A 27205-nucleotide genomic window follows, 5' to 3' on the forward strand; every position below is an offset into this window, starting at 1 on the left:
ACGCATGTACCAAACAGAGAATAATGTGACATGAGAAACTATAATAGAAAAGAAAAAAAACAAATCATTATAAAGTGGGTTATCTTTCGAAGCTTTATTAGACAAAACGAAGATCTCAAAACGTGCATTTATAATTATCAGGGGTTTAACAATAACTCTAATTGGATACAATCCGGGTTGGGTTGAACAAGGTTAAAGAATGATTCATTATACAAACCGAGGCAGAAGCTCTTTTTTTTTTCAAATCAAAGAAATAAATCCGTAAATTAAGACTTGATGCGTGCTTGACGGTTTTTATCTAGGGATATTCTGGGGCAGTGAAATTGAATTGTGTCTTATTGGAATCCTAATTGCGAGTTCGCAAAGTGCTGTTATATACCCTCCCCCCCCCCTCTATACCTATACGCCCCCTTAGGTAATCCAACAGTATCAGCGAATCCTCAAGGTTGATATCAAATAATATGTTACAACGCCAGCTCAGAATTATGGCCCTTTCTTGGACAAGATCTTTCAGAATGCAACTTTCATTAATGTAATCAACTAAAGCCCGGTTCCTACTGCCTCCTGCAAATGATAATGTGATGCGAATTTTGACGGATCACGGGGCTGCCATCGCAGCGAATGTGTTTCGGGATTTGAGCTTGTCTCTATAAATGTAAACGAGTGAAAAGCACTCTTTACATTTCCAGCTGTCCCTCATATGGCTCTTCAAAAAGAGTGGTGGTTATTTCACTCTTTTAGAGGGGTTTCACTCAAGGACAGAGTGAACAAATCACTCAAAAAAGATGCAAACCTCAAACCAAAAGAGTGGAAGACCACTCGAAAAAGAGTTGTCCTTCAAATGGCTCTTCAAAGAGTGCTTTTTCATTCTTTTACATAAAGAGAACACAGCTCAACTCAAGCGAATGATTCGTTGCAAATTTTGTGACGTCAAAATTCGTATCGTTTTCGCATTCGCAGGAAGTATATGAACCGGGATTCAGTCTGTCTGGTTGTTTGATTCCTTTTGATCTTCTCTCACATTCAGTGAGACAGACACATCTACAGAGGAAGATCTTCGTACAGTCATTTCTGTTCAGTCAACATTTGGAAAGATGGTTACCAATATATCTGGCATAGTGTGCAAAAACACTCTGCATGTTGTAGTGGCTGGACATTAATTGAATCAAATGGTTACATTGCGTCGTGTGCAAGGGAATGGACTACAGTTCTAAGACACGCAAAGTACTCATTTCCAGTAAAACAAAAGCAAAACATAAACAATGAAATGGCTCATGACAATACAAAATTATATGGCATTATGGTTACATTTCTGTAAATAGAATTACCCCCAAAGAGATGTTTTCTATTTAACAATGCAGAATTTAACCTTCCAATAATTATTTATTAATGGCAGAAAACCTATTAAACTTTTACTCTCAATTCTCAAGAAACACAGCTAAATTTTGCATATTAATTCATAATTGCTTATACGCACTTTATTCAATAACTTTCCAATGCATCATTTTCCCCGGCTTAGTATACGTTTGGAGCATATTCACATTATTGTGCGCATTGTCTACCGTGGCTTTTACCACTAAACCGGATGACCGTAAAGTCGGTTTGATATTGAATATTGTACATCGGTTTATTCAGCAAATGTCTACTTGTTCTTTTGATATTGGACACTGTACATTCATGTAGGTTTGTACAGCAATCTCAAGTGAAAAGTAGCCATTCACCTTTAACCAACTGTACGTGAATGTCCAAAATCGAAATAGCAAAGTGCAGACATCCGCTGTACAAACCTATATGAATCTCCAATGTTCAATATCAAACTAACTGATGTATTTTCATATTCAGATTGTTGGCTTCACACTGGTTTTTAAGACGCACCGTGAACGGAAATTCTAACAACCCATTAATGTTGTTTACTAGTTCGTTGTTTTACTCGTCATCGGTAATGCTGAGGTGTAGTTTCCTCAAATCACCATGTACAGTAAGTTGTTGTTCTGGCGGCACTCTGGACAAAACGGGCTCCTTTAAGTTGGTGTAATTGATGGCGTCACTGACTTTCACAGATTGCTTTTTATTGCACGGCAGTGTTTAAATAGTTTCAACAAAATTATTTGAAAATGATAAACATTTCTAGCAATACATTTATTATAACTTGTTAAAGCTGCATATGCAGCAGCACCTATATAACAAAAACTGTACATGAATACAACAACCAAATACATAATTATGCTTCACTTATTATACTAATATTATTCCATTATTAAATTATAGTCATATCACAATACATTATTTATAGTTGTTTGTTTATAGTTATTTATCTATTTTGATTTTTACAAATACATTACAAATTATTTAATGCTTTTATTTTGTTTTAATTTAGGAAACAATATAGCGAACCCGCATTTACAAGATTACAAATAGATCTGATATGATTGTAAACCTAAAATTAACAATATATTTGCTATTTATCTTGATAATTATATAGGTTTCGTAGCCATTCGCGGGCAAAAGGGTAGCCTTACTTAGTTCCATACCTTCGCATGAAAACGACTTTTACTTTTTCGGACAGGAATTTGTGTTTTATCGCCCAATTTATTATATAACCACACCCATAGCACCTATGGTTTCAACACATTGTGTGTATAACACATTGTGAGAAACGGCTCCCTCTGAAGTAACGTTTTTGAGAAAGAGATTATTTCTCACGAAAATAGTGTTGTGAAAAACAGTTTTTGTTTGTATATTCTCTCGCAACTTCGATGACCTATTGAGAAAAAAATGTTCACAGATTTGTTATTCTATGTTGGGATACACCAAGTGAGAATACTGCGCTTTTAAAATTACAAAAGGTGTCCAGTGCCTGTAATGAACACATCCAAGCCTAAGTAACTAAAAGAAAACTTATGGAAAGTTTGCCCCCAGCGGCATTTTTGTCTAACTTAGCTACAAGAAGACTAGACATTAGATACAACAAACAAGATGCTAGGAACCGACGTAATGTGCCATATTAGGTCGGTTATTGGTGCTTGTCTTTGCACCCCGGCAACATCTCAGTCAAAAGCAATATTATTTTGTTCTCTAGGGTCTGCGTCTTAAGCAAGTGTGATAGGCTGGGGTAGATTTCACAAAGAGTTGAGACTAGTCTGCTCTCGAGGTAGGACGAACTCGTCATAACTTAGGACTAGCGGTATGTTTTTAATAACTCCCAAAGAGTCCTATTGACTGTTAGAGACATCTTTGTTAAATAGACCACTGGACGTATTATTAATGTGAAGGGAAAAAAAGAGTTTTCTCTCACCCCATGTGGAGTCCCGAATTGCACCCCGAGTCCCCATTTGGTGCTCGATATATTGCATGTCTTCATACTGATTGGGAATGTATTGATTTCCTCGAGGGATTTTATGGAGGGGTCACTTATGTACACGCGTTTAAACATTAAGAACACTTGCAGAACACCGTATGCCACATATTGAGCATGGTATACGAATCCAAACTCCCGCCTCCACAGCGTGTTTGCATGTGGTTTTAGTTTCCCGTGCCTGACTTGAGTATGTGGACTCCCCCTTCTCCCGCCCCTCAAATTATACAAAGGATTTCCACGTGCCCGATCCCAATTTTTATTCAATAACTAAACATAAGCCACGAATATTGCTCATTGTTGTAAGATTTTTCTACGAACTTTTGCGCGTTGGATTAAGGAAGATATATTCTTTAGATCGACATTGTGAAGTTTTCCCATTTTGGGTTTAATGTGCCCTTCTTTTAAAACCTTCTTGTTAACAACACTGTGATGTTAACCCTAATGTATATTGGAAAAACACAGGTAATGTTCCTACCTTAAAACATAAACAAAGAAATAATTAATAATAACCTCATTTTTTAAGAAATTGCTCTCTGTTTTGATATGCAGGCTCACTGTCCAGTTCCATCTATTGATCACAAATCTCGTCCCAGTCTTTCCAATTCGTCCAGCAGAAAGTCAACGTCCGACTTGGTGGCGGCTGGGTTGGAGAACACACTACGGAAGAAGTTCACCTTGTCCCCGAGCGGCTGGTAACCAACCATGAGAGTACCAGTGGCCATCATGCGGCCTTTGATGGCGGGGGCGACCTACAGATGGGACGAAAGGGTAAGTGATAAATGAAGATACCATTCCTTGTTGTCAATAATTGTTATAGCCGACGTTTCGACCCTAGCCTTTCTCGAAGGCTAAAAATAAAGCCTTCTAAAAAGACTCTGTTTTTTGTGCAAGTCGCCTGACACACAAGACCTGAAGGCCACTATTATAAGGTGTCGGCACCAATCAACTTTTTTTCCAGGGGCCGTTGCCACCTATACTCTTGGGGCTAAAACATGGTAACACCTTTACAGTCCATATACAGGTGTAGGCTTGGGTATAATCCGTCAGAAGCCTGGCTGATAGAGCATGCAGAAAGCACTACCTCCAAACTTTACAAAGCAATCCTGGTTAAGTGTCTTGCTTAAAGACGGTGGACACTATTGGTAATTGTCAAAGACCAGTCTCCTCACTAGTGAGTGTATCTCAATATATGCATAAAATAACAAACCTGTAAACATTTGAGCTCAATTGGTCGTCGAAGTTGCGAGATAACAATAAAAGAAAAAACACCCTTGTCACACGAAATTGTGTGCTTTTAGATGGTTGATTTCGAGACCTCAAATTCTAAATCTGAGGTCTCGAAATCAAATTCGTGGAAAATTACTTGTTTCTCAAAAAAATATGCCACTTCAGAGGGTGCCGTTTCTCACAATGTTTTTTTACTATCAACCTCTCCCGATTACTCGTCACCAAGTAAGGTTTTATGCTAATAATTATTTTGAGTAATTACCAATAGTGTCCAATGCCTTTAATACACGCCACCACAGGTTCGAAACGTCAGGTCACCAACTATTGTTCTCATTTATACCATAGATCATTTTGGTTGGTAAGCAGTTAGCTCGTCATTCATTGTTGTTCACTCAAGCTGATAGCCCATTAACGTATTGTTCTGTTTTCTTTCAAGTATGGTTGCTATATAATTATATAATTAGTTTTCTTCATATAATTTGTCCGGTTTACTGCGCCGTGATTATCATTTTTGATGGATACCGGTGCATTATAAATATTCATATTATTATTGTTATACTATAGTCATGACCATCCCAAAGGAAAGATCAGTAGATTGCTGCGAAACAGATACCATGTTATGTTATTGTCATGCTTGTGTTTGTTGAGTGAAATTGATCTTGAAGAAAATGGTTACATTTTAACGGAGTTGAGATGTTTGTGATTCTATACATGGCGTTTAGAAATGACGGATTTTCAAATATTGGTGTAAAAAAAAAACACTGACGTTCTGTCTGAGAGTGAACGTGTTGAATGCAGGAATTTGTACTCGATCTGTAATCAAAACCTCACATAGAGCCAGTTCCAGAGTAGTAAGCAAATGTGTGTGCTAACTACACAAGAAAAAAAGTGCTTAAGCGTAAGCGTTTTTCACAGGTTAGCGTTTTCATACATTAAGCAGCTGAAGGTTAGCATGCCCTTTCGTGTGCTTACGGGTAGCAGTACCTGAAATGAAGATCACACAGTTCTGTATAACATTGCGCCATGGAAGCTTTTTAATTTCACATTCCATTCCATCATATCATAGCTGCATACATTGTATGGTGCAGGGATTTTGTTCACCAACTGCTCATTGATATATAGGCTGAAGTTTGGACTCATCCTTTCTCATAACAGCCTAGAAAATAATGACCGGCTTTAAAAATTATAAGTTTGTATACTGAAGATATACAACGCTGTCAAAGTGCCAGTCATACAGCCGCTATAATTGTTAGTACGTCAAACTGGCAAATCTTTCAAGATCTTTAAAGGAACACGTTGCCTTGGATCGGTCGAGTTGGTCTATGAAAAGCGTTTGCAACCGTTTGTTATAAAATGCATATGGGTAGAAAGATGTTGTAAAAGTAGAATACAATGATCCACACAAGTTTGCCTCGAAATTGCGTGGTTTTCCTTTTACTGTGCGAACTAACACGGTCGGCCATTTATGGGAGTCAAAATTTTGACCCCCATAAATGGCCGACCGTGTTAGTCGACGAGGTAAAAGGAAAACCACGCAATTTCGAGGCATATTTGTGTGGATCATTGTATTCTACTTTTACAACATCTTTCTACCCATATGCATTTTATAAAAAACGGTTACAATTGCTTTTCAAAGACCAACTCGACCGATCCAAGGCAATGTGTTCCTTTAAGACGGTTATAAAACCGCAAGACAGTTTTTTTATAACATTGAAAAATTCGATCGTAGTTCGCGCCCTTTATTGGGTCAATCTCGACGAGACCGGCAACCATTAGTGTTGTTACAAGAAGAAAAATCGTAAACCGCCATCATTTCTTTAAATGTTTTTTTTTTTTTTAAGATAAATTATCAATAAATCGATCTCAGTTCGCGCCCTTTCTTAAAACAATGTTGATAGGAAAAACCTTACCAGGCAATCGTTACTGTTGTCGCAAGAGCAAAGAGGCAAATATACAAACGGTGGGTTATGTGCATGTGTTCAACAGAGTTTGTATGTATATTGCCGAACAAAAAGAGAGAAAAATGAGAGGGAAAATATTGATTTTGTAGACCTTTCAGTCATGTTTGCTAGACGACTGCGGTATACGAAACGGCGTCTAATGGAGGTCTCACCTTACAACAAATCAGGTCTACGTCAATGGTTAAAAGCTACAGGCTTTGTGCCCGTTTCTAGGTCGCCTTTGTGAGAATTTTGAAAGGATAATGTCCATTCAGATAGTATCTCAGTGTAATCATACAGGTGTATCTTCACTTATTGGAGAATCTGACACCAATATTGAGAATTGTCCACGAAGAGCAGTTCTTTGATAACTGAAGGGGCTACAGTAGGACAAAAAAAATCAGGAAAATTTACGCTGCTTCACCTGGATGGCAGCTAGGGTGCCAGGTAAAGTGCCGTAAATTTCACGGTTGAAGTTTTGCAAACTACTCCTTTCAGGCACAAATTACAAACTTTAACTGTAAAATTTACGGCACTTTACCTGGCACTCTATAGCTGCCAGGTAAAGCAGCTGCGTAAACTTTACGGTGTACCTTAGACTAGGTCCCCTGATTTTATCCGCAAGGATATAAAGACATGTACCTGCTTTTCAGTTCCAGCGATTTCATTGGATACAGTTATAATCATTAGACAAACGCTTTATCTGTGGTTTGATTGGTACGAGTTGATGTGGGTGCAGCACATCTCGGAAATCAAAACTCGGACCCCAGTTTCCATTTAATTGCTTTGTGAACTATATAATTTAGAATAAGTTCCGATTTTCCATCATAACAATGCAATAAGAAACAAATCAAGGCGTGATTACATAATACAAAGTTCTTATAAAGCGCACATATCCTAGACTCTAGATCACAAAGTCAAACACACTAAGTCAATCACACAAAGTCCAACGCACAAAATGCCGTGCCATATCCATGCATTAGATACATGTGGCAGATGTTTTATTTGTTTGTACCCGTACACCAATCGTTGTATAGCGATAACAACAATTTATCTTCTTCATACCCGAAGCAAAACTAGCATCAGTGACAGATGCTTAATAAAGAATTTGAATTGATAGCATTTTGTTGCGAAGTAATTGCAAAACGTATGAGACACTAAAAAGGGTAATAATGATGTAAAATCCACCGTTTTCGTTATTTTGAGCAAGGGTTTATTATAAGCTACCTCCTATAACATTTTATCGTGTTATGATTTCATTTGGGGTTGAATTAAGAAAACTTAACAAGAGCGGGATTTAAAACCACCAGAGGCCTCCGGATGTGCCAGCGCTCTCTACCAAGGTGGTAGTTAGACCAATTTGTAGCATTTATTTGTCTTCTACATTTTGCCGATGTCAGATAAAGGCAATGGACACTATTGGTAATTATCAAAGACTAGTCTTCTCACTTGGTGTATCTCAACATATGCATAAAATAACAAACCTGTGAAAATTTGAGCTCAATCGGTCATCGAATTTGCGAGATAATAATGAAAGAAAAAATACACTTGTCACACGAAGTTTTGTGCGTTTTGGCAGTTGATTTCGAGACCTCAAGTTCTAAACTTGAGGTCTCGAAATCAAATTCGTGGAAAATTACTTCTTTCTCGAAAACTATGGCACCTCAGAGGGAGCCATTTCTCACAATGTTTTATACCATCAACCTCTCCCCATTACTCGTTACTAAGAAAGGTCTTACGCTAATAATTATTTTGAGTAGTTGTGCACTGCCTTTAACTGGAGTTTTTGTGTGGTTTTTGTTTTGGCTGCTAGAGAGTGCAACAGACTAATGTGCGTGTGCTCAGGAACATTGTAATCAATGAAAATTTACTTGGGAAGTCTGCTGCAACCTATAGCGTACCAAAGTCCCCCATTGCCGCCTGGTGCCATAGTTGTTTATGTTTTTTGTTTTTGTTTGTTTGTCCTTACCTTGTGGAGACGTAGTTGTTTTTCTGTGCCTTCCTCCATTGATCTGAGACTGGGTGGGATGTACCAGAAGCAGACGTTGGTGTATTCTGGCTGGAATCATATCATAATATAAATACAAAATGCATATGTTTAAAAACGGTAACGAGTGAATTTTGATAAAAATAAATCAGTGTGGAAATTTTGTTCAAGGGTGAACTAACTGATTTTAGTTGTCAAAAATTGATTGAGTCGAGGTTTCGGATCCGACTTTTTGTTTTACTTAATCTAAACAAGACATTTTGCGAAATATATTTAGTCGGTTGGAGGCGTTATCAAAAATTTTTCGTTAGATTAAGACGAAGGAAATTTAAGATCATGCCTGCTTATGGGGACATTGCCTTGAATTTGGGCGATTTGGGGCTATTTTGGGCTATAAAAAGCGTCATGGCACAAGTTAACAGTTGTGTTCTACAAAGTGGCGGACCTTGTCTGTTCACGAAGTAAACCCAAAAACCACAGGCTCATTTGTGGGCATCTTTGTATTCTACTTTCAAAACCTCTTTTCGGCCATTGTTATTAATTTCATAACGAATGCTTTTTATCGCCCGATCCAAGGTATCGTGTCCCTTTTAAATTGGAAAACCTTATTTTCAAAAACCTTACCTTTTCATGAACAACTTTGAATCCTTCCCTTGACTTCAACTTTTCCAGAAGATATCTGAATACAAAGGAGTTGAAAAAAATGGTTTTCAAAATTTGTATTTGTAATGTTTTAAGGTGGCATTCATGGTTGAATAGTGTCGTTGTCTCATCAGATTATGTCTTACCGGAGATTCTGTCCCCCATATGGCAAACTGTGCTCACACTTATTCTGATAGCGCCCTCTTTTGACTCATCCTCCTACAACCCATGTTAATTTCCCATTAGGGTAGACCACGACGGACAGAATTCCCTGGGACACCGGTATCCCAGTAAAATCCATCCTGGGAGTTTCTGCCACTCCAATGGGAAATTAGCATGTACTTGATGAGGAGGATTCAATAGAGGGCGCTATCCAATACGTTTGCACACAGTAAGTCGTATGGGGGGGGGGGGTGGCACATAATATCCGCATGCAGAATCTATTGCCACACCAGTGTCTGTCTCCAATACGGTTTGGGCTGAGGAGGAAAGTTGAATGATTCACAAGAGGGCGCTATCAGACGAAATGTCTACTCAATTCGCCATTTTGTTCCTGACCGATCCACAAAATCGTGTTGCTGTTTTTTTGTTTTGTTTTGTATAAAGTTGTTTCCCCTCAGTTTATGTATTTCCTATATGCATGCATGCTCCTCTTTTATCATTCATTATTTAACCAAAACGGCTCCTCTCCTCAGAGACAACACTCCTATCAACCAGAGATTTTTAAAAGTTGTACCAGACAAAGTTTAGGCCTAATAGGAATGTCTTTTTTTGTTCATAGACAATTACAATACACAGTTGTAATTTTGTTTTACTCACTGTGCTAAATCAAAGAGCTTGTTAATGTGGTTTTCAAATCCGCGTGTTCCCTGTAATAAAAAATACAAACAGTTCGACATTTATATAGGTTCAAATGTTTGACCAATCTGTGTAGTGTATTTGTTAGATTTGGCTTAAAATGGAATGTTATTTGGTTTGTTAGTTTCTGTGGCAACCTCATCGGTGGCTGAATGTATAGCCCAAATCAGGGAAGTGTTGGGGCAGAGCAGTGACTGAGGCAGATTTAGGTTATGGTGTTGTCAGGATGTGGGTTTGGGGATCTTCGTCATGACACTCCCCCATGAATTGCTTAATCGTCCTTTGGATTGGAGGTAAAGCCATCATGTCCCTTGAGTTGTCTAATGCATGTGAAGATCCCTGCACTCGGTAAAAGAATGGGTTTGTCACGGCAGTGTTTCTAGCTTGGCTAAATGCCATTTCTAAATGGGTCCAATAATTCAAAACATAGCTCTGCGTAAAGACACTGGACACTGTTGGTAATTGTCAAAGATCAGTCTTCTCACGTGGTGTATCTCGACATTTGCATAAAGTAACAAATCTGTGAAAATTTGAGCTCAATCGGTCGTCGAAGTTGCGAGATAATAACCAAAGAAACAACCTTGTCACACGAAGGTGCTTTCAGTTGCTTGATTTCGAGACCTTAAATTTGTATGCTAAAAATTATTTTGAGTAATTACCAATAGTGTTCACTGCCTTTAACCTGTCATAAAAAAAATAATGAGAGCTTTGGGAATTCCCCCAGCTTTGTCTGATAAAACGATGCTTTGAGAACCGCGTCTTTCTATTATGAAACGTCAATATGCACTTCGGTAGCACCCACGGTTAAATGTTTTACCTTTTTGTGGTTTGTCGTATATATTTTACCTGTCCAAAACCATCACCTTGTTCAAACTAACAAAAAAGACATTGCGCTCTCCAGGGAACTTGCTGGCAGGCAGGTATATATCACTTTTGATAAATGAAACTTCACATTTTCTATCGTAAATTCTACGAAGGCCTCAATCCAATTAGGCATTAGGTTTTCCTTATACGTCGTGAACTAACACGGCACGCAACTCCACAAAATTGCCGACCGTGTTGGTTCGCAAAATAAAAGGAAACATTTGAAATTTCGAGTGGATTTGTGTGGTTCATTATATTCTACTGTTTAAAATATGTTTCCAACTATATATGCATTTCATAACAAACGGTTTCAAACGCTTTTCATGTACCAACTCGCCCTATCCAAGGCAACGTGTCCCTTTACTATTGTAAAACAGTCGTTAGCAAATTAAAGGAACACGTTGCTTTGGATCGGACGAGTTGGTCTATAAAAAAGCGTTTTTAACCGTTTGTTATAAAAAGCATATGGTTGGAAAGATGTTTTAAAAGTAGAATACAATGATCCACACAAGTTTGCCTCGTAATTGCGTGGTTTTCCTTTTACTGTGCGAACTAACACAGTCGGCCATTTATGGGAGTCAAAAATTTGACTCCCATAAATGGCCGACTGTGTTAGTCGACGAGGTAAAAGGAAAACCGTACAATTTCGAGGCATGTCTGTGTGGATCATTGTATTCTACTTTTACAGCATCTTTCTACCTATGTACATTTTATAACAAACGCTTTTCAAAGACCAACTCGACCGATCCAAGGCAACGTGTTCCTTTAAGCTGACTGATTTTTATTCCACAGGGGAATACTAACTTGAAGCCCGACGTGTACTCCTTTGTTCTGTACCACCCATTAGTCTTCCACCACAGAATAAACGGGGAGTTAAAAATGACCCGGTGTGGCGGTTTCAGTCTTCCGCCGTGTTCAGTATTACGGGACTCAGTAAAGCATAAACAATTGACTTCTTCGCTTGCTGTGCGCAGGCGTCGCATGACGTAATGTTACCGTATTTGATCATTCCGAAAACTGAACACGGCGGAAAGTTGAAACCGCCACAACGGGCTTACCTTCGCCCGCCACATGAGCCAGAATTTGAATACGTCCACGTGTCGGCCGCATTGTATCGCCTTGTCCCCGGTATCGTAGGACACGTCGTAGTGCTTGTCCTGTTGGAACAAGTAGGGCGCCCTCATCGAGTTTGCGTCCTCCAAAATCCCCTACAGAGCGAAGAACAAATTTAAGTAAAAACACATTATTGTAACTTTCACTTTCTACCTTCCGCCCAGCCAGGTGTAGTTAAAAAACAGGACTTTTCAGAACTGAGACGTCTCCCGAACTTAATCCGAAAAAACTACTCCGCGGTAGTAGCAAGACAGTTCTCTAAAGAACAAACTCTACCTGGCAAAAGGATGCACATAATGGTGTTACCGCAAATAACATTGATAACTCATCACAATGCAATACATCAAATACCATAAACTTACATTTGAGCAAAAACGAAGAAAAGGGACGGTATACAAGTAACAATATTCCAGCGATAGTCCTCCTCAAGCGATAACAATGACAATGACAATGAATTATTGATGTATCCCTATACATCCTCCACTGAGGCAAATGGAAACTGACAAAAGATATAACTTTACAGAATATAACAAAGTCGCTATTGCATTAACATTTCCGGCTGTCATAATCAAATAATGCACCGGTAACCCCCCCCCCCCCCCCCGGCCCGAAAAATAAAAAAAAATAAAATAAAATAAAAAAAAAAAATAAATAAATCAACCAATGTGCTCATGTTAGACCAAAACATTTGACGAAACATTGGCACTTGAGATTCCCGTTGTATTTGTGTTGTCACCTAAGTTTCGTTTTGTATCACGCACCTGTGGGGACTATTTTCGCTAATTGGTTTTCCTTATTTATGCTCGTATTTTTTAGTAGGCCCTTAGTCATGTTTGTTAAATTTTGATTTATTGAAAAGTTCACGATGTATTAGTTTTTGTGCTGCCTAATTATTGTTTAAAAACATGTTTGTAAATAAGTAGTCCGTACTGTTTTTAAACTTGCCTTGATCAAGCAAGCAAAAACATAGTAAGTTCACACAACAATGAAGGTCTTGGATTGGGTCAACCTATTCCAGATCAAGGTCCACGCAGGCTTTTCTTTGATATGTTCTTGTTGTCCTTGTCGTGCCTGCTGTTATTGTCATACGTTGATTACGAAAGTTAATTGGTTTTTCTTTTTGATTTAAACTCATGGTCTAATCTATGGTTTCAAACCATTGAAAAATAAAACAATCACAACGAAGCAAAATTAAAAACATTTATATAGCAAAAGGGTCACAAGAAATGCCAAAGTTAGCCTTGCGTTGTCGTGTCTGTTATCAAATAAAACAAATAATGACAATAAGGCCTTAAAACATTTTTTTTAAATGGTTTCCTTACGTCTTCCTTTAGGAGTATTGCCGAGCACTGCAGCAAGGCACCCATCACTTTGTGCGGATTCCAAGTCACCGAGTCTGCTCTACAAAAACCAACCAGTCAAAAAACTTCCAATTAATCTTTAAAACAAATACATGTTTGTAAAAACTAAATACCGTGGTCTCTCTGTACCACTACTCAATGTGGCATCGTACAAGTAAGAAATGTAATATGGTTTGTACCGTTATCGATGTGTATGTACTGTACACACAGTAGAGGTGGAAGGGTAAGAGTAATAACCAAAATATACGTGTTATCCCGATGCAACATCTAATTATTAAAGACAGTGGACACTATTGGTATTTAGTCAAAATAGTTATTATCATAAAACGTGACGAGTAATTGGGAGAGGTTGAAAGTATAAAACATTGTGAGAAACGGCTCCCTCTGAAGTGACATAGTTTTCAAGAAAGAAGTAATTTTCCACGAATTTGAATTCGAGACCTCAGATTTAGAATTTGAGGTCTCGAAATCAACCATCTAAAAGCACACAACTTCGAGTAACAAGGGTGTTTTTTCTTTCATTATTATCTCGCAACTTTGACGACCAATTGAGCTCAAATTTTCACAGGTTTGTTATTGCATACATATGTTGAGATACACTAAGTGAGAAGACTGGCCTTTGACAATTACCAATAGTGTCCAGTGTCTTAAAAGGAACGTTACAGAATTGGTAAGAAACAAAAATTCTGAAGATCACAGACTTACATAAAACTTACACGGTCTAATGATGATGATAGTTGAAAACATCCCTTAAAATATTTCTGTCTGAAATGTCATATTTGATGATAAATAAATAATCTAATTTTGCGTTTGGAGTTTATCCCTCAGTGAGCGTTTTGTTTTTGTTTTGGCATCGATGCAATGCAAAATTTGTAATCGGTTTTTCATTATTCTCTGGTGACCCAGATGGCCGAACAATCTCAAACTTCTACAGGTTTGTCAATATATGTATAGGGTGGATTACATAAAGTGTTTACACTGCCAGCAAGTGTTTTGTTAGCAAAAACCAATTCTGTAATGTTCCTTAAAGACAGAAAGTAGTATCTGAAGTTCAGTAGTCTGAAAATATAATTGATTGTTTTTTCAAGAGGCTGAGAGACAGTAAAATATTTTTAAGAATTGTTGAATATTTAGCATTTAGTGAGTTTATTAATAGTGTGGTGCATCCATGTGGTATAGCTGTCACTTATAGCGCCCTCTCTGGTGCCATGAATCCATCAATCTTGAAGGTAAAAAACGAATTAATTTGACCACCTTACCTGTGTACGCCTTCAAGCTTGTGTCTGTGTTTACGGGACATCAGTAAACCGCCTCCCCACGCCCCCTACGACCAAAACCAACAAGTGAGGAAAAAATTAATAGCAATGGCATAACGATTAGATAGATTGCGAGTGTCATTTCATATTGCTGCGAGGTTTTCTGCAGTTGGAATAATATAATGTTTCATAAAATTCAAACTTAGTCACACATACCTTGCAGGAAAATCATTACAGAATGTTAAATTCACTTAGTGACGGATATTCGCACTATATAAGAAGCATAAAACAACCACCCCTGTACATGAACCAATCTCAAGGGTAAATGATACAGAGTACCTTCGGATACACCCTTTTGCCCCCCCCCCCCCCCCCCAAAAAGAAAAAAAAAAAAAAAAATTAACAACATAAAAATAGCTAACACGACATACACCCTTTTGCCTTGAAATAATGCCGTCAGAACGGGGTAACTTTTTCAAAATGCTTATTAAGGGCGAAAAACCAGCTTAAAAACAAAAACGAAATTTATTGTGAAATGTATGATTCGGCCCAAGACGTCGGTGAAAGATAGTTGGTAGTCTTCTATGCGCGGTTGTAAATCGCTAAAGCGCGCCCTCTTACGGTGTGATTTTAACTAACTTAACTATATTACTGCGGGACGATTTTAGCGATTTACAACTGAGCGTAGTACACTGTCCACTATCGTTCACAGACGTCTTGGGCCAAGACTAGTACTTACGTCGACATGCATCCATAGGTCGTACTTCTCGCAGATATCGGCCACGGCATTGATGGGGTCGAAGGCGCCCAGAACGGTCGTACCCGCGGTTGCATTGACGAAAAACGGCTTGTCACCCTGGGTAAATAAAAATCCATTAAAATTAAAAACTAAACTCAACGGTTGAGTTTATTATTATTTTAAAAACAAATGCTCATATATTGGCAGGATCAGAAGTTGATTAGTCCAAAAAGGACGCATGTCTAAAACTTGGGATCACTTTAGTTTATAAGTGGTCAAAGGGAAGTGTAATCGACCAACATGTTAGTCTTGGTAACATGACCTTCGCAAAAATTATTTCCCAACCTCGCTACCGATGCATGAGCAGCGAGCCGTATCCCCGCTGGCTTTGCGTAAGTCTATTCTCTCCACCATGGGCAGCGCGCCATTATTGCCTGCTAGCTTTGCCCAAGTCTATTCTTGGTTCGGTTTCCAGAATTCAAGAAGAAAAGAGCGCCCTCTGTAGGGTTATCACGTTATTTTGTGTTACGCTATGCTATGTTACGTTGTGTTACATAATGTTACGTTACATTACGTTATGTTACATAATGTAATGTTACATAATGTAATGTTAAGTTGTGTTGTGTTGGCCATGTGTGTTACGCTATAATACGTTAAGTTACGTTACGTTACGTTACGTTACGTTACGTTACGTTACGTTATGGGTCGTTATGTTACGTTATGGGTCGTTATGTTACGTTACGCTACGAGATAGTGACATCTTGGGCCAATACTACCAACTGGTGTACTTTGTAATACAAAATGTATTGAATTAATTGCTATATGTAGTAGTTTTGACAAGAGGGGTACACTTACTCTGGCAATAGCTTGCTGTATCTTATTTTCAAGATCCTCCATCTTCATTTTACCCCTGTGTTATAAAAACAGAAACATAGTGGTTGAGAGAAAAACTAATGTCCTACAAAGGAAAGAAAATGAGACAACACATGAAGTAGCTTGAATAACTCGCGAAACAGACATGCCTATATACAGGGTGTCTCAAAAACAAACCTATACACTTTTGAAATGGCTGCCGAATAAAACGTATATGACTCTGGGGGAAATGGTTTATATGTATAGATAGCTTTGGGTTCAACTTTCAAAAAGTCCGAAATGCTTGCAAAAGTCCGTTCATGCTTGGGTGAGCACTGCTCACTCTTGTAAAGGGTATGAAAATTATGTTGCACAGTAATTAGCCCTCCAATTTGTGAGAGGTAAGTCTCTTATGCTTGCAAAATTCACTCCAAGATGTCGGCTACTTATTCTTCAGTGAGCAGTGCTCACCCAAGCATGAATTAATTTTGGAGTTTTTGGTATCATATGAAAGTGGAATCCATAAGCTATCCATACATCTAAACCTTTTCCCCAAAAATCATATATATTTTATTCGGCAGCCATTTCAAAAGTGTATGGTAGCTATTCTGTAAAATCTTTCCGCTTTTAATGTTATAATACTACATAAACAAAACTGTACTGGATTTTAACTTACCTTACATCGGTGTCAATGTACACCACATTGTCTGTGCCAATGCCCAAGATTGCAGCAGCCCGTCGCAGTGAGAAATGACTCTGGAAAAAAGGTAATTACGAACAAACAAAAAAATAAACCAAATACCAAGCTAAATGAAATTATATGCGATTTAAATCAAAAAATAAATAAATAAAAAAATAAGTGTAAGATGCAATTCCCATTTTTTTGTTAATGACTATCAGTGCCCAATTTGTAAAACATTAAGCAGTCGTTTCGTGCTTAGCAGAAGTTCTACTTCTTGTTTACCGTATTACGCAAGTATAAATGCTGGCTTACACGCTGATAAGTGAGTAACGCATTAAAGTAAATCCAGGCTGAACATGCATGCGCGCTTAGAATTGTCCTGCTTACTTGAAAAGTCATTATTGAAATACGTTTATGCTAACGCACATTTTTCTGCTACAGTAGGCACCAAAAAAGTTGCTTACCGGTTAACAGCTTTGATGAAATTCAGCCCAAGCTACAGCCTCGTGACACGTGCTTGCTACCACAGTTTTCAAATTAATTTTAGAATTACCAACTTGCAAGTACTTTCATATTTTGTTTCCTTCCATCGCATGTAATTCTATAACTGTTTGCGACGTTGCAGTCATTTTTACAGTTTGCACACCACACTCAAGTCATCTCGCGGGACACGAGTGTCGTGCCCTTTTTTACCTCTGTTCAAATTTACTCCAATGGTCATAAAAGTGCAGTGAGTTGCACAGAAGGGGTGGAAAATATTATTTTGAAATGACTGTGTTATTTTGTTTGTAAGAAAGAGGAGACTTGACCAACACCGTGGAGTGCTCGTAACCTTTTGCACATAGTAAGCAAGTAAATGGTTGATTCGGTTTTTTGTCCTTCCCGTTTTCGGCATTGTTGTTTGGGGTTACTTGATTGATGTTTCATTATATAATTTTACGCATTTTTCTTGATTTCGTCTGAGGTGGATTTTTATATCCAAGACCATTTATGATTCTTATTTCTCCTGAGACATTTGATGAAGTCCACAATGTTTAAATGTATCAACTCCATTGCGAAATGTTGAGATAGTTGTACAGATGCAATGTGGCTGGCGTTGTTCGGAGTTGTCAATTACCAGTTGATGCTTTTGATCAATATCACATCCCCTGTGTCTCTGTCATGTCAGCCTAATTCAAGTGCCACTCGGGACACGTTGCCACCCACGTATGGGGCCTTCACAATCCGTAATGATGTATGCCTACATGTCTGTGCAAGGATATCAATAGTAGGAGCCTGGCTGGGAGAGCACACATCACTTACTTATCTACTTTTTACGAAGCAACAATTGTTAAGTGCCTTGCCCAAGGGTACATGTGTCATGACCGGGATTTGGACCCACACTTACAAGCTCTTACCCTTACAGCTTTGCTTCTTTATGGGTCCCCCACAGTTTCACGAAGGTCAATGCTTATTATTCATGTAATTAATCTTGTCGAACAACTATGTATTTCTTAATTTCCAACTTACATTGCCTATGATTTGATACCGATTGTGATTTTGAAACTGTGGAAATAAACTGATTGATTGATTGATCGATTGATTGATTGACTGATATTTTTACACTCTGCTGCTGACTACACCACTTGGTCACGACACGCCATGGTGTCATGAAAGCACAGTCATGCTCAGTTTTAACTTTAAGAAAGCCGTGTTCAAATATGTTCAAGAGATTAGCTTCGGCTCTAACTTCTTACTTTGTGAGCCAATAACCGGAGCCATAAGCCCAAAAGACGACAGGGCACAATCTCACAAAGCTGTTCAGCAGAAACTACTGCTAAGCAATTTGTTTGCTATAAAGCGAAAAATAAGTGGGGCACCACTTAAAAACAATGTACACATTACGTTACGTAACCTAATTACGCTACGTTACGTTATGTAACTACTATTCGTGATCAAGATGATACTTACATGTTCCGAAGTAAAAAGTACCAAATTCCTCGATGAACTCTGCAATCCTCTTCGCTTGCAGGACGGGACGTACTTATGCCTGGCACACTGCACCGCGTAGAGGTTGGATACTGCACCACCTGCGACAAAAACGGAAAACGATAATTGGTTCATTTTAGATCAAGATCAACATTATTAAGTGCATTTTTAAAGACAAAATCTTTGCTCTTCAAGCCCCTATCACCACCAAACTCGTTCTTACTACGTATTGAAAAATGCGACCGAACGGGCTTAAACGGTGCACTAAACAAATCCGTAAAATGTACGGTGCTTTACTTGGCAGCTAGGGTCAGGTAAAGTGCCGTAAATTTCACAATGGAAGTTTTGCAAACTACCCCTTTAAGGCACAACAGTGTGTGCAAACGGAGTGGACGTATTGGCAACTTTTTACCATCTGTTTACAGAACAACTTTGTGTTTGGACGTATGGGCAACTTTTTACCATCTGTTTACAGAACAACTTTGTTTTTGTTCACAAACAACCACCTATTGTCTAATTTATCTTTTTGTTTTTACTCAGAGGTTCCCCGCTCTTACAAACGTTCTGGTTTGTAAGATGAGGATGAAGAATCGTCTATACGAGGTGGCACCAACGACCAACGAGGTGGCACCAACGAGGTGGCACCAACGAGGTGGCACCAGCACTCACCGGGCGCGAAGATGCCGTCGCCGTCTTTGTAGCCTACCATCTCCCGCATCTTCTTCAGGATGGCGCGCTCCATCAACGAGAAGACCGGGGCAATCTCGTAAGTAAACCTAGGTACCAGACAAGAATGAGAACGTGCATTTTATTCAAACTCAATACTCGCCAAGACCTTGAACCTGTGTGTACTTTTTGGCGTAACTGTGCGGTTTAAAGCATTAAAGGTACTGGACACTAGTAATTACTGAAAATAATTGTTACCATACAAACTTACTTGGTAAGTAATGGAGAGAGGTTGATAGTTTAAAACATGTCGAAAAATGGCTCCCTCTGAGGTGACGTAGTTTTTTTAAAAAGAAGTAAGTCCTCACTAAATATTTCATGTGAATTCGAGGCTACAGTTGATGTCTCGAGTTCAAGCATCTAACAGCACAACACTTGTGTGACAAGGGTATTTTTTTTCTAGCATTAATCTCTCGCAACTTCGACGACCAATTGGACCCAATTTTTCACCGGTTTTTTATTTGTTTGCATAGTTTGGGATACACCAAGTGAGAGACAATTACCAAAGGTGCCCAGTGCCTTTAACTGCACAGTGACGCCATAATAAAACGGGTTCCGGGACCTGGTGGCATGGAATCAGAATAAGACTGACCCGAATCCGGGGTATGTCCAAACGATGTTCGATTGCAAGTTTATTTTTGTACATCAACAATTCCACTGTCGTAGTGCTTTTCGATGGTGATTTGTTGTCTTCTAAATCGATTAAAAAACTCTACACTACAGAGAAGAAAAATTGCAACCGGGTTCCGAGTAATTTGTACAACTAGTATTCAACTCACATGTTCGTATTAGCGGCTGCCGTCACCCATTCACCGGCCAATGAAATAATGTCGAGCCCCGTTGATAACTGATTGAAGAACCTAGGATGACCTGAGGAGGAGGTTGGGAAATGAGCAAAACCAAATTGAAATTGTTTAATAATTGAAGGACGCGGTTCTATTTTTTTTTTTTTTTTTTGGGGGGGGGGGGTTAAGATTTGATTACGTTTCTTTTTGAAGTAAAATGAGTTGTTTGCAGAATATTTGGAGATGCTTATAGATATCAGCATATTTGGAGTAGTATATACAATCGCATAGGCCTACTACACCAAATACTCTGCAAAACATCTCATTCTACTTTGTTAAAAGAAAAAGTAATTTAATCTGATGGGGGCACTGTTCGGCACAGTCTGTCCTTGACATAGCCTTGATCAAGGCTGTTCGCGTACTGTTCCCCGGCCCGGTTCGCGGCACACGCATGCAGTGCATACTTAATGTACATTACCATGTTACCATACATTGTACAGCGAGAATAGTATAGCGTAGTCGTGAGTACGGTCGTGTCTTTGTACTTTCAACCTCATACACGTGGCTCTGTACCCATGTACCGTAAGTGTACTGTATACAGATGGTACATGTACATGTACAGTACGTATGTGTACATACGCTGTACACATATTATATGCACCGTGTTATGTATGGGGGTGCGCTGGCGGAATTCAGTGATGGGGACTGGGATTTTGCAGATCGCGGCTGGCTGTAGCGCCTTGATCAAGGCTATCCTTGACAATATTATGTGATAAGGTTGCAATGTGTGAGTTAATAGTAGGGACACGGGTATATGAATGAGGAAATGGATGATGTACGTGAATGCTGTTTCAGACTGGTAAAAAATTGTTATGTAGAAAAAATATGCGTCAGCAAGAGTGTATTTTTTCATAAACGATCGAGACGATTTGACATCACGTGTGCGCCGTCGAATTGGATTTGCATAGTTGCGTCACTTAATGGGACATTCAATCGTGTTTTTAACAGATGTTGTCTCCAAATTCAACGTAATCTTTTGAATTTGGAGACAACATCAGTTAAAAACATGATTGAATGTATATATTATTTGGTTTGCGGCTAGTAGATACACACAATGGTGTTACCGCAAACCATTTTATAGGCTACATTAAAACATCACCATGGATTTGTTGGATTTGTTAAATTTCTATGTACTGTTTAATTCTCACAATTGTTTTTTGTTTTTTTTCAACAAGAGTATGGAATAAACGTTTATCGAATTGAATTGAATTTTACTACACCTTCTTATAAGTGCTTGACAAGTAAATATCCACTCCCACTCGACCCGTGTTGTAAAACATATGAGATTATGACAATAAAACGAGAAGTATTTTTTTTTTTTTATTATTATTACGAAACATGACAAACGTCTGATAGCCGTAGTTGATTACTTTAATCACCCACGACAGCGCATAAAAGTTTACGAAACACTGCGATCCCGTTCGGGGAAAACATACATATAAAAGCTATCCCGATTCCAGTATGTAGGCGTCACACTGTCCCACAATCGAGACGTCCAGATGGCCATACAAATAATATGGAATTTTTGAAATTCGCGCCAAGATGGCTCAGAACCTGATCAACAGCGATCAACAGACAAAGCAAGTACGAATCCTACCAGAGGTCACACGAAATGGGTCACAGTAGACTTGATTCAAGTCTCACCCGAGAGAGTCCCTTCATTTTTAGTCCAGTCGCCTGACGTCAGAATTCTCTTTTTCAAAAACTACAATTCTTCAGAGGAAGCCTTTTCTCACATATACTTACTACAAACAGCTCTCCGTTGCTCACCAAGCGTAACTAGTGCTTTTGAGCCAGGAGAAAAACCTTAGCTAGTATCTTGGGCGTGCCCCCCCCCCCCCCCCCGTTAAACGATTTCAAGGAAATTGGGTAAACATTTCCTAAGACTGCCGGTTGTTTGAAGTACCTAAGATTCGACCTGTAAGATTCCTGCTTAGCATGACATTTTTTCATTGATAAAAACAGGACGACCAACCAAATGTTCACGTGGTTTTCAGGATAAGCAAACAACTGCTGAAAACCAATAACAAGTAATACGCAGCAAATGGAAATTTGGTTGGTAGTCCTGTTTTTATCAAGGAAGAAATTTTATGCTAAGCAAATTGTTTTGCTTAGCAGCATTATGAAATCGGGCCCGGATGTATTTACCGGGCCACCCACAGTTTCGTCAACCAAACCGTACGCGCTGCTAAAAAAAAAATTATATTTCAAGCTTAAATAACTTTAACTTAGTTTTGTTCACATTTCCAATGAGGACATGGTCAATAGTGAAAAAAAAAACATTAATTTAGTCTGGTCTCCCCACCATTCTCGATCCCCACTTTAAATATCTAACATTTTTCTTCACATTTTTTATCTTAAGGGGAATGTAGCTGTTTTAGTTATTAATGTCAATAAAAACTTCTGATGAGTCTACCGTATTCTGAATTCAATGGGGTTTTTACTCATGCGTTGACGTTCGCTCCGGAGACTTGGCGATATCTTAAAAACACGACTACTTTTAAAGGGTCTATATAACTTTTGTAGGAAAAAAAAAACAATGTCCACAGATTTACACTAAACTTACACAGTTTGAAGATAATGATAGTAGAAAGCTTTCATGAAAATATTACGTGCTTAGGTGCTGTAGTTTTGTGGAAATGAGTAAAACAATTAGAACAATGTCATGAAAATAATTTTAGTCTAATGAGACGAACATTATTTTAATCATTTACAACGTATTTTCATGACATTGTTTTACTCATTTCTCAAAAACTACATCACTTCAGTAAGTAATATTTTCAGGGAATCTTTCTACTCTCATTATCTTCAAACCCTGTTAGTTTGATGTAAATCTATGGACATTTTGAAAAGGTACCAAAATCCTTTAAGTGAATTTTTCTCAATCCGTAATTCTCGATATCGAGAATTGATATTGTTTTAATCTTTTCTCAAAAAGTAAAGCATTTCATGGAATAATAATTATTTCAAGAGAAGTCTTTCACCACTATCTTCTGTAAACCCTGTGAGTTATTTGTAAATCTGGGAACTTTTATTTATTTCTTCTGTTCCGAAAGTGTCCAATGGCTTTAAGAGTCAAAGGCCTCTCCAAAATTACCAGCCCTCATCTCCCAAATGCAGGGGGGGGGGGTTCTATGATAGACTTGTGTTCAAGTCGTTAATGGTTTGTAGCATTGAGTGACGTGGTGGCGGCGTAACGATTCAGGTTTCCGCGATCGAATACTAGAGTGTATTTCATATAAAGAGTTAAGACTGGTCTTATCTCGAGTTGGGACTAATACTCGTCCTAACTTAAGACCAGCCTAAAGTTTTTATATCTCCTAGGACAAGTCGGCCCGCTGCTCTCGCGCGAAGCTGCTGGCTGCCGACTTCTACTCCCCATTAACGACTGCATGCTCAGCGCGAGAGCATGCCAGTAGTCTCGCTCGATGGGGCCAGCAGTCTTGTGAGAATATCGCCAGTTTCGCGGGAATCGCGGAGAGAGTCGGAACGCTATCATCGCGACAGACATATTAACGGCTTGTCCACAAGTCTAGGTTTGCTCTTAACTTATGGGTGACTGGCCAGAAGGATAGAGCTTGTCATTGGACAAGTCTGTCAGCTTCTTTGATATTTCATATCAAATAGATTAAAACCTTGTGCGCATATTACGTAATATTACTGATCATAATTATTACATGGTTAACACAAGTGTGATGGGGGGCCTTCAGTGCAGAAAAATGTGACAGTTTATCATTTTAAGCAATTATAATGCTGTCAAAAGAAGTCCCATGTTAGGCTACTGAAGAATTATATAAAAACAATAGGCCTACTGTACAAAAACAGTGTAAGTGTTTCACAAAACAAAAAAATAACCATGTTTTTACCAAGCCCGACATTGCTTTGCCATTCAAGGCCTTTGTGTTCAAGAAGTTCGTGCGTTCTGACGGTGGAGATTGATAAAACCCTGAGCAACTTTCCCGTGTAGAGACATGCCCAGTTCATACACAAAAAGAAAAATATAATACAAATGTTTCGTTTTCACCCGTACGGTGAACGCAATACTTGAGAGTGTTCTTAAAAACCAGCGAGAATCTGGTCGTACTGACATGCCAATTATGTAATCAAAGGAGATATCTATAAACAAGTGGGTTTTTTTTTTTACCAGTGTGAACGCAATACTTGAGAGTGTTTTGACAATCCTGAAGAATCTGGTCGAGGTTCTCAGGCTTGTCCGGTATCTCAAGGTGTAGTCTCTCCCTCAACTCGTTGGGATGGTGGAACTCCAGGATCTTGGTGGAGCGGTCGAAGGTTCCCTGGACGTACTCCACAAGTATCTCAACCACCTCCTTCAGGAATTTAGTCGTCAATCCGGCACCTCCCTTACTCGGCAAAAGATCTGTCAAATACAACAAATATATGTGTCGGAGTCAGAGAAAGAAAGAAAAAGTTTCAAACACTGGACTCTTAAACAAAATCCCCGGCCACACTCTTAAAAACAGTGATTTGAATTTCACAATTTTGAATGATAAGTTTTGTATTCACTTTTTCACATGTATAACCTTAAACATGTTTAGATTCCTGTGTGTGTGTTTGACTGCTACAAACCATTTAAACAGGTGTCTAAAATAGCATATTTATCGTTTAAAAAATGTTTTTAAAAAGTGGGTACAACATTTTGCGTTTTGACTCTGAAACGATTTGTTTACAATTGACCCGAATTGGGTCCGGGGGCATGATCCATTTCCGGGTCAGACTGACTCGGAAATGGTTTATAAATTGTATTTAATACTCGAACTGTGCACCATTTCGACCCTATACTGGTTCACTGAATCACAGGAAACTGGATCCAAGTCAGCTCTGACACGGAAGTTTGTAAAGTTTTAAAGTTGTTTCATTCTCCCCCCCCCCTTCCCCCTCCTTACCCATCTCTCTCTCTTTCGCTCCCTTTTTGCTTCAGTAAACACAACACTATGGCAGCATAAAGGGCTTCGTGCCCCAAGCATCAAGCAGAAGATGTATTAGTTGCAAGACTTATACAATTACTGATGAATGGAAGAAGGTACGCTAAAATTGTTTCAATAAATGCTTGAAAAACGAACCCGAGGAATGTTAAATTGTGTTCGTTTATTTATTTAGCAAATCCTCTTAAAGTATGCCAGGCTGCACAACTTGGAGTTCCGTGCTTGTAAGATCAAAGCCTAGTTCTGGTCATCAGAGTAATGGACCCGTACGTAACATTATGTGTCTTAATTGAGCAAGATTAGCTGTGTTGTACTTCGGGTGGGACGTAGAGCCATAGGCCCCGTGTGTTTCGTGAAACAGCCCCTTACATTTGCGGGCTTCAGATTGCGCTGCACCATCTTGTACACGATTCTCTTAATAAATGGCTCACCATTTCACATCATCAAAACTAACCTTTTTTGACATTCCCGTAGAAAAAGTGTCGTGTACAAAAAATCGAAACTAGGTAATCTTTTATTAGGGCACGGTCGAGGGGCCGCACCATTTTTTCTTCTTGCAAATTAAAACTAATTTCCATTTGCATTTTTCCCCCTAAACAAGCCTCTAATTGAACGTAATGTATTCTGTTGTGGAGGTACAAACAAAAGCATTGTCCCTTTGGAGAGATGTTGATAGAATAAAACAATTGTGAGAAACGGCTTCCTCTGAAGTCTCGTAGTTTTTGAGACAGTAGTTTTTGAGAAAGTGGTAATTTCTCTCACTCAGATATTAAAAGACTTCAGGCCCGAATCATTTTTTTTAGCCATCTGAAAGCACACAAATGCAACCAGTGTGTTTTTGTTTTGTCTATTTCATTATTCTCTTGCAACTTCGATGACCAATTGAGTTATCCTTTTCGCAGGTTTGTTATTTTATGCATTATGTTGGGGTACACCAAGGGAGAATACTGGTCTTTGACACCAAAGTTGTCCATGCCTTTAAGATCATCGCATAGACTTTACACACATACTTCCCTCTTTCGAATTGAATTACCCCCATGGGGACATTATTGCTCCTACCGTCTTAGACCAAGCCAAAGCTCATTTTAATCACAACAAAGCATTTCAATTCACCCCGTGATTCCAGAGTTAAAAATAGTCCTCCTTAAGGTATCAAATAAGCCACGGGGGGGGGGGTATTCTTCTTCTTTTTTGAAAAAAAAAGGCTAGAGAAAAAAAAACGGCGACAACTTGCCGCTCTCAGAAACCCATTCACTTGGTACAAATATCAAATCACATAAACGGGCAGCTGCAGGATGCCGTACGCACTTCATTAAACCTGCAAAACATTTTCATAAGGGGTTAGAATCGATGAGGATTACACTCGGCCCCGCGAGGGGCAAGACTGCAGTTGTACAAATAATTATAAGTAGTTATGATTTCGGAATCGAATTATTTGCGATTGGAGTTTGGGTTGTTGCAGGAGGCGCTTGTACCTAGCGGCCCCGAATGCGTACATTCGGAACACAACTAATGCACACACCGTGATAGCAATGTAAATACTAACTCAGGTTTATCCAAATAGCGCCATGTACTTTCAGTCTGTAATTTTTTTTTTGACAAGCTAGACTGGATGATTTTGTTCTGGTCGTCCTTTTGCGTAACCCTTTTTTCACACAGATTGTTCTAGACATAATGTCGATTATTAATGCCAATAAGAACAAATTTGCCAGCTTGTTTGTTTCAGCTAAATTGTGAGAACTATCTAAATATCGCCATGCACTTTTAGTCTGTAATTTGACATACTAGAGTGGATTTTTACTGGTCGTCCTTTTTCAACCCCTCCCCCCCCCCTTTTTTTTTAT

General features: G+C 38.7%; 1 protein-coding gene across 2 annotated transcripts in view; it reads right to left on the reverse strand.

The window, feature by feature from the left end:
* Positions 1-351: 351 nt before the first annotated feature.
* LOC139937035 (glutamate decarboxylase 1-like) overlaps positions 352-27205 on the reverse strand; it is a 44507-nt gene continuing 17653 nt past the window's right edge. For both annotated transcript variants that reach the window (XM_071931996.1, XM_071931995.1), the window contains 14 exons: positions 24563-24796; positions 20353-20443; positions 19517-19623; positions 18830-18948; positions 16874-16953; positions 16201-16255; positions 15346-15462; positions 14610-14674; positions 13312-13390; positions 11935-12084; positions 9974-10023; positions 9137-9191; positions 8495-8584; positions 352-4107 (listed from right to left, as the gene is read on the reverse strand). In XM_071931996.1, coding sequence (XP_071788097.1) covers positions 3934-4107; positions 8495-8584; positions 9137-9191; positions 9974-10023; positions 11935-12084; positions 13312-13390; positions 14610-14674; positions 15346-15462; positions 16201-16255; positions 16874-16953; positions 18830-18948; positions 19517-19623; positions 20353-20443; positions 24563-24796 — 1466 coding nt within the window. In that variant the 3' untranslated portion in view covers positions 352-3933. The remainder of the gene's footprint in view (positions 4108-8494; positions 8585-9136; positions 9192-9973; positions 10024-11934; positions 12085-13311; positions 13391-14609; positions 14675-15345; positions 15463-16200; positions 16256-16873; positions 16954-18829; positions 18949-19516; positions 19624-20352; positions 20444-24562; positions 24797-27205) is intronic.

This window comes from Asterias amurensis, chromosome 5 (assembly GCF_032118995.1).
Source record: "Asterias amurensis chromosome 5, ASM3211899v1".
Taxonomy (NCBI): Eukaryota; Metazoa; Echinodermata; class Asteroidea; order Forcipulatida; family Asteriidae; genus Asterias; species Asterias amurensis.